The following is an 8,332-nucleotide window of genomic DNA, read 5'->3' on the forward strand; positions in this document are numbered from 1 at the left end:
AGACACTTTCCCTGGCAGAATTCCAAAATTGTTATCTACTATTTTTAAACACTGGAAAACAGTCTTGTTAGATTAAGGTTAAAGTTTATGTTTAAAATATTGTTATACCTCATCTTTATAACAGCGTGTCTAATAGAATGATTCTGGTCATGTGACAGGGCAATAAACCATTGTCACCCTCACACACTCCCTGGTCATATTTCACTTATTTGGAGCTCTTTTGTAAATGTGTAAGAGCCACCAAAACCTAGATCCAAACGACGGAAGCAGGCGACAACTATGACGCCTCAACCTGATCATCTCTACAATTGTGCTATTGTTTCTATTTATGTATTTTTGGCCTAATGAAATATGTATTGCCTTTACTAAAGGGAAACATGATTCTTTTTTCTCCAAGGTTAATCATGTTTCACGAGGCGAAGGGCAATAAATGTATAATATATTTTGTTAACAAGAGAGGGGCCAGAGTAGAGGGTGTTTGGAAAAGGGGACACTTAAATAAATAATTCAACAAATGCTGCAGAAAGGGGAGGGGTACCATGCTTATCAAGGATGGGCGCTAATTTTGGCATATACAGTAAACAGATTACAGTTAGGTCAGACATAAGAACTAAGTTCTTCAGATGACTGAGCACAGCATGTAAAGTGAATACATGTTTTAAAGTCCTAATTTAAATCTAGTTTCACTATAAAATATCTAAAAGTGAAGGACTATCTCCACAATCGACCAATTACATGCCTGCTCCATTGTAACTGTAATCAATACTATAATAATTTTTTTTTTATATCATGACATCGGACCCTGTTAGATTAATCAAGTTATACTTTCAAAATATGTTGAAGACTTATAAAAAATAAGACACATTTTTCTTTGAATATTTCAATGTGGCCTAGCTATTGTGAACTATTTGGAATGTAAATTAAACTATAAAATGATAATTGGTTGGTTCTCATGAATTTCCTTAAGAGTAATGCTGTTTTAATGGAGACATCTGATCTCCAGTCTGGTGACGTCAATAATTAATTAAATTATTAAGAGTTTGATAGGGTAAGTTTACTTTACTTTTTATAACGACTGTAGAGGGTGTTTGGAAAAGGGGACACTTAAATAAATAATTCAACAAATGCTGCAGAAAGGGGAGGGGTACCATGCTTATCAAGGATGGGCGCTAATTTTGGCATATACAGTAAACAGATTACAGTTAGGTCAGACATAAGAACTAAGTTCTTCAGATGACTGAGCACAGCATGTAAAGTGAATACATGTTTTAAAGTCCTAATTTAAATCTAGTTTCACTATAAAATATTTAAAAGTGAAGGACTATCTCCACAATCGACCAATTACCATGTTTTTGTCAGGAATTAATAGGATATGGCTATACATGGTACTAATCCCTTAGATAACTCAAGTTAACTTCATGTGTATTAAATTTAATCCACAGACCACTTGAACTTGAGAGCTATATACATGTCCACATAATTATACATAAGGGATCAGGTTTTACCAGCCTGTACTGTAGGGAGACTGACACATGTACATGCATAGTGTTGTCAACTTAGTCGAAGTCTTGTCAATGATACTTCAAAGTTCAATTTCTTCTACATAGTTAAAACTAATGTCGCCCTGGTAAAACGTATTAGCTAGTGCTTCCTTCTGAGTCGGACGGGGAGGATTTCTCTTTAGCTGATTCAGGAGAGTATAAGATTAGTAAACCAAAATATATGTTGTGACCTCTGTTACATTGGTGCCCTTGTAAGGGTCCCGGGAAATATTGACAAATATACTCAGTGATACAATCACAGGAATCATTTTGACCCCTGAAAGACGCGAGACAAGTTCTTTCCTGGAGGGGGGAGTATATGCCACTAGGCTGGTACAAGACACTTATTGCTTCCAATAGAATTGAACAGGGAGAAATTCTCTCCAGTTCCTTCAGTAGAGCACAAGACTAGTAAACCAGAGGTCTTGGGTTCAACTCCTTATTATCCAATCATCAGATTCAAGTCATCAGAATAAGTCCTCAACAAACAACTAATGATCCAATCATTAGAATGAGTTGTCAATATTAAACTAACCATTCAATTATCAGATTGAGTACCCGATGTACAACTAATCGTCATCAGAACAAGAATTCAAAAATATCAAATGTTAGTGGCCTCATTTAAAATATCTCTGTCCAGAAGTACGCTCTCCACTGCACCACCAGACCAATTATATAAAAGGTCACATGAATGACCAATAAACTTTACTTATTTTACAACAATTATGAAACAAGTTATTTCAACTTATATTAATCACTCTTGTTGGCCCGGATGTTAGCGGATGAATAATCAACATATGCTGATAGAACTTGTTTCATAATTATTGTAAAATGAATAAAGTTAATTGTTTTTTTCTACTTAGACCAAATATATTTCAGTTATTCTCAGATGAATATTTCATAAATTTACTAGGTTAAAATATTTCTATTTATATTGCAGGTGATAAATTTTCCTAAAACCATATTGCAAACATTTATTACACAGTCTCTGAGTTTTGATCTTTTATAAAGAAAAGCAGAAAATCAATTCTCATGTCATTATTATACATGTATATATAAAGATATTGCTTCCTTCATTCTGACAAAATTGAAACGCATTTGTAAAGAGAGCACATGTCATAACGCTCCAGTAAGTGTGCCTCCACATAGCAATTTTATACGGGATTGAAAGGTTTTGTATGTTAAAGTTTAACAATACATATCCTACTGCAAGAGTTGACAAATTGTGTGATTGAAGATCAGAGACTGGAGTCCGAGATTTAATATCCACACCTACTCAGTCCGACACTGTATAATATTTAATACTTACAGGTGACAAGTCTGCCGTCCAACATCCACACGTGCGGGAGGCAGTCAATGACATGGATACGATCTGAAATAAATATACAACATCTTATAGATAAACGACACGATACCCTAATCTGGTGTATAAAACAGATTATTCTTAAATGGATGATAGAGATGTAAAATCAGTTAATAAAAATATCAAACTAGGTTATATTCACGTATCCCGTTTGAAACAGTTCAGGTGGCACAGAAATATTCCATGATAAACCAACGCGCTTGGACCAAAACTGTAGGCAAAGCTAAAAAATGCAGTTTCGGAGAATAAATAAAAATGTTTCAAGAATAATATAGTCTTTTCATGCATCCACTAAATTGTATAATGTATCTTAGAATCTAAATGTGGCTAGACCTTGTTTCATAAAGAAATAAAACAAACTAGCAAGAGTCAGCATTTTAGTTTCGGTCAGGTACGTACGTCTGGACCCCTCAATCTACATGTGCCAAATTTTCCTGAGGTCAGCCTTGGTTCAGATCTGCACCTGTCGTTTTTCTTTCAGTATACACGAAAGGGGCCCCAGACTATATATAGAGGTAATCCAGTATTCATTATGAAGGTTAAGACAAGTAATTATAAGCATAGTGATGTACTTTTACCATTTTTTTTTTTCCATCACAATGCTTCCTTTTCCTAACATGGATTAACAAACTGGATTTCTTTGAATCTTTTTGTACATAGCAGAAAATTAAGGTATTCACAATCCTGATTGTATATTTGAAGACATCAACATATACAGCATGCAGAGGAAAGGGATCAATGCTAACACTAGGGACAGCATACCCTGACCTCAAAACATCCCTGAGTACAATGTAATATTTGTTATTCACAGTATTATATCAATAACATTTCTTTTCTATTTTCAGTAAGAGAGACCCGACCTTTGACAAACCACACCCAAAATGTATAGGGTTAACGTTCTTCCTCTCCTTTTGGGCAATACAAATACAAATCTTAAATTTATTCAATTATTTGTTGTTAAGTCAGGTCCTGGACAAGAAAAGTCTGTTTTTAATAAAAGAACAAAAGGCTGTTTCTCGTCCCAAGAGTAATCCATACCAAGTTTGAACTTTGTGCAATCATTTGTTTTAAAGTAAAAGCATTCAAACTCTGAATGAACACATGGACACCCAGCTGCATGACTGCAACACCCCCGTCCATCCCTAACTTCCAACTTGTTCTGGATGAAAGAATAGTATGAGGAATTGTTCCATAGATGCCTTCAATTATTTAGTGCATAATTTGAGTTATCACCTCAAAATCTTACCAAAATCAAAATTAATTCTTTAAACAACAAAAGGTTTTAAACATTTTAAAGCTTTAAAATTTCTTATCCGAGTGACAAATTGAATAAAACTGTTACAAATCTAAGCTAGACCAAAGAAGTTACTGTACCACGGCATCAAACACCAAAATAACTTAAATTCAATTTACAAATCAATGATTTGATCATAGGATTAGAATTGAAATGGAGAAGACCTGCCAAAATACGATACAGAGTCTAGTATGGTACAGGTATGTTTTTTTGTGAAGCTTTCTGTGTTTCCATTAGCACACGGATGATGATGATGCTGATGTGTAGCTTGGAGCACATGGGTATTGATGAAAAAGGTAAACAATCCATTTACATGTATCCATTGCTGCCTGGTTTGACACATCTGTACCCATACAATACTTATTATGACAAAATGAACCTACATTATCAGATATAAAGCAATATCACCTGTCGGGTAATATATTCTAGACCATTTCACTTCAGTGTGTATGAAAATACTTAATATTTCACCTTCATGGATTAATTATATCATAATCATGAAAGGACTGAGAAATGTGTAGGGTATATAACAGTTATGGATGTCATTAAAAGGGATATAATGTGATCACATACAAATATTTTTTGGGCATTTAAACTGTGAGGCAAGCGTTTACAGTATCATTGATAGGAACATTTTAACAATATTTCACTACATACTTGTCCCCCTCCGAGCACATCATGCAAATGCATGAATAGAATTCTTGCAGAAATCAGTTTATCTTCAAGCCAAACTATACATGTTCTGAGCTCAACAAGTATGGAAGTTTCAAATCTTTTGCAATTGAGAAAGGTGGTATATCTATAGTTAAACACAATTTCAATGACAGTTTAGAATTGGTCAATACTTTGCACAACCATAAAATGATAGAAGAGTAATTAACAACAGTTTGTACATAGGATCCTGATCTACATATCAGAGAGCTTTCTTCTGGGTAAAGAGGATTTTTATATCAATCAAGAAACAAGAGGCCCATGGGCCTTAACGGTCACCTGAGTCCTACAGCATTTATTTTTGTTGTTGAAATATGTACCAATTTGAGTAAAAAAAAAAGTTAAGTATAACGTTAACTTAAGTTTGTCAGGACCATGAGCTTATCATTCCTAGACCGAGTTTCAGTTAAATCGGCCTATTAGAACTTGTTTTTAAGTTTGAAATAGTTATTTTTGAAATAGTTATGTTCAAAATAGCGGCGGTGGCAGCCATATTGGATTTCTGATGGACCCGAAAAATAACAACACTTTGTCAGGACCATAAGTCAATCATTCCTACCAAGTTTCAGTTCAATCGGCACAGCAGAACTTGACTTTAAGTTTGAAATTGTTTTTCAAAATGGCGGTCTTGGCGGCCATATTGGATTTCTGATCGACCCAAAAAAGAACAACACTTTGTCAGGACCATGAATCCATCATTCCTATCAAGTTTCAGTTCAATCGGCCCAGTAAAACTTGACATTAAGTTTGAAATAGTTTTTCAAAATGGCGGCGGAATCGGCCATATTGGATTTCTGATTGACCCGAAAAATAACAACACTTTGTCAAGACCATGAGTAGATAATTCCTACAAAGTTTCAGTACAATCGGCCTAGCAGAACTTGACTTTAAGTTTGAAATAGTTTTTCAAAATGGCGGCCGCAACGTGGCGGCCATATTGGATTTCTGATCGACCCGAAAAATAATAACACTTGGTCAGGGTGATGTCAGTAACCTTCCCATGAAGTATCAATGAAATCCCTTTGCCTATATTTCAGCTTAAGTCGAAAATGTTAAATGTTAATGGACGACAGACGATGGACGACAGACGACGACGGATAGCAATAGGTCACTTGAGCTAAAGCTCAGGTGACCTAAAAAGCAATGTACACGTAATATATATACATACCAACTCTCCCTATTTTAGAAGGAGACTCACTATTTTGGACCCTAAAATTGAGCATTTTCAACCAGTGAATTTGCTAAACTATTCCTGTATTCTAATCATAAGATCTAATGATTTCATGCTATATTCTGACATAGAAATATTTTCGGTATGTAAATGACATTGATGCTGCACTTAAATCTGGGAGAAATTCTATAATTACATCTATATTTATTATATATATAAATATATATTCTGTTCAGAGTCAAGAATATTGAAAATGGATGTCCAGCAATTCTATTTTAGTACCGATGGTGATGTACTGTATTGGTAAGAATGTATATTATACATATTCCATTACATGAAACAACTGTACACTAGCAGTAATACGGCGTTATTTCACGATTTCTCTTATCATGAAATATTCAAGACAAATTTAAAACTTAACAAAAAATTCAAAACATATATGTTTAATTAATAGGCAATGCTGGTAGAAACAGAATGGTTTCGCAGTAGCAGAGACCTGCACTTTTCAGTGAGTCCCACAAATTCGTTGCTTCGGAATGAAATCTTTTTGTGGGTATTTTTTTTTTAAACAAACCAAATCTTGAAAAAAAGGAGTTCCTGTCAATTTGGGGATGTGTGTAATCTGAATTAAGAGTGAAAAAGCTTTAATGAAACAATTTTAAACATCACAACTTATTTCCAATGATTGACATATACAATTGTACTTACAGTACGGGTCTTTTTCCAGTTGAGGGTTGCCATGGAGACTAAGATTTAGGACATGAACGTGCCTTATTTTGCCCAATTCATGCCACGTTAAAGCATTATTAGCTAAATTAAGAGTTCCAAGGGCAACAAAGCGGGATAATCCATCTAAGCTTTTAATCTGAAAAAGATGGAAGACACATTTTAATAGTGGTTTGTTTTTTATTGAAAATATAAGTATTTATCCCCAACCCCAATATCTATCAGTGTAGGATATCTTAATCTCTTATATGTGTGTGAGATAAGGACTGATCTGTAAGAGGGGAGTTTAGGATATCTCAATCGCCCATACCTCTATATGTAGACAGAGATGTAAGAAGGGGGTGTAGGATATCTCAACCTCCCATACCAGTGTATGTAGGACAGAGATGTAAGAAGGGGTGTAGGATATCTCAGTCCCCCATACCTCTATATGTAGACAGATATGTAAGAATGGGTTTAGGATATCTCAGTCCCCCATACCTCTATATGTAGACAGATATGTAAGAATGGGTTTAGGATATCTCAGTCCCCCATACCTCTATATGTAGACAGATATGTAAGAATGGGTTTAGGATATCTCAGTCCCCCATACCTCTATATGTAGACAGATATGTAAGAATGGGTTTAGGATATCTCAGTCCCCCATACCTCTATATGTAGACAGAGATGTAAGAAGGGAGTGTAGGATATCTCAACCTCCCATACCACTATATGTAGACAGAGATGTAAGAAGGGGGTGTAAGATATCTCAACCTCCCATACCTCTATATGTAGGACAGAGATGTAAGAAGGGGGCGTAGGATATATCAACCTCCCATACCTCTATATGTAGACAGAGATGAAAGAAGGGGGTGTAGGATATCTCAGTCCCCCATCCCTCTATATGTAGACAGAGATGTAAGAAGGGGGGTGTAGGATATCTCAGTCCCCCATACCTCTATATGTAGACAGATATGTAAGAATGGGTTTAGGATATCTCAGTCCCCCATACCTCTATATGTAGACAGATATGTAAGAATGGGTTTAGGATATCTCAGTCCCCCATACCTCTATATGTAGACAGAGATGTAAGAAGGGGGTGTAGGATATCTCAACCTCCCATACCTCTATATGTAGGACAGAGATGTAAGAAGGGGGTGTAGGATATATCAACCTCCCATACCTCTATATGTAGACAGAGATGTAAGAAGGGAGTGTAGGATATCTCAACCTCCCATACCTCTATATGTAGACAGAGATCTAAGAAGGGGGTGTAGGATATCTCAACCTCCCATTCCTCTATATGTAGACAGAGATGAAAGAAGGGGGAGTAGGATATCTCAACCTCCCATACCTCTATATGTAGAAAGAGATGTAAGAAGGGGGTGTAGGATATCTCAGTCTCCCATACCTCTATATGTAGACATAGATGAAAGAAGGGGGTGTAGAATATCTCAACCTCCCATACCAGTGTATGTAGGACAGAGATGTAAGAAGGGGGTGTAGGATATCTCAACCTCCCATACCTCTATATGTAGACAGAGATG

General features: G+C 35.6%; 1 protein-coding gene across 10 annotated transcripts in view; it reads right to left on the reverse strand.

The window, feature by feature from the left end:
- Positions 1 to 8,332, reverse strand: part of LOC110442803 — a 67,836-nt gene that overhangs the window by 52,598 nt on the left and 6,906 nt on the right. For all 10 annotated transcript variants that reach the window (XM_021486596.1, XM_021486597.1, XM_021486593.1 and 7 more), the window contains exons 4-5: positions 6,789 to 6,945; positions 2,851 to 2,913 (exon numbers count right to left, since the gene is read on the reverse strand). In XM_021486596.1, coding sequence (XP_021342271.1) covers positions 2,851 to 2,913; positions 6,789 to 6,945 — 220 coding nt within the window. The remainder of the gene's footprint in view (positions 1 to 2,850; positions 2,914 to 6,788; positions 6,946 to 8,332) is intronic.

The sequence above is a fragment of the Mizuhopecten yessoensis genome, unplaced genomic scaffold (assembly GCF_002113885.1).
Source record: "Mizuhopecten yessoensis strain PY_sf001 unplaced genomic scaffold, ASM211388v2 scaffold716301, whole genome shotgun sequence".
Lineage (NCBI taxonomy): Eukaryota > Metazoa > Mollusca > Bivalvia > Pectinida > Pectinidae > Mizuhopecten > Mizuhopecten yessoensis.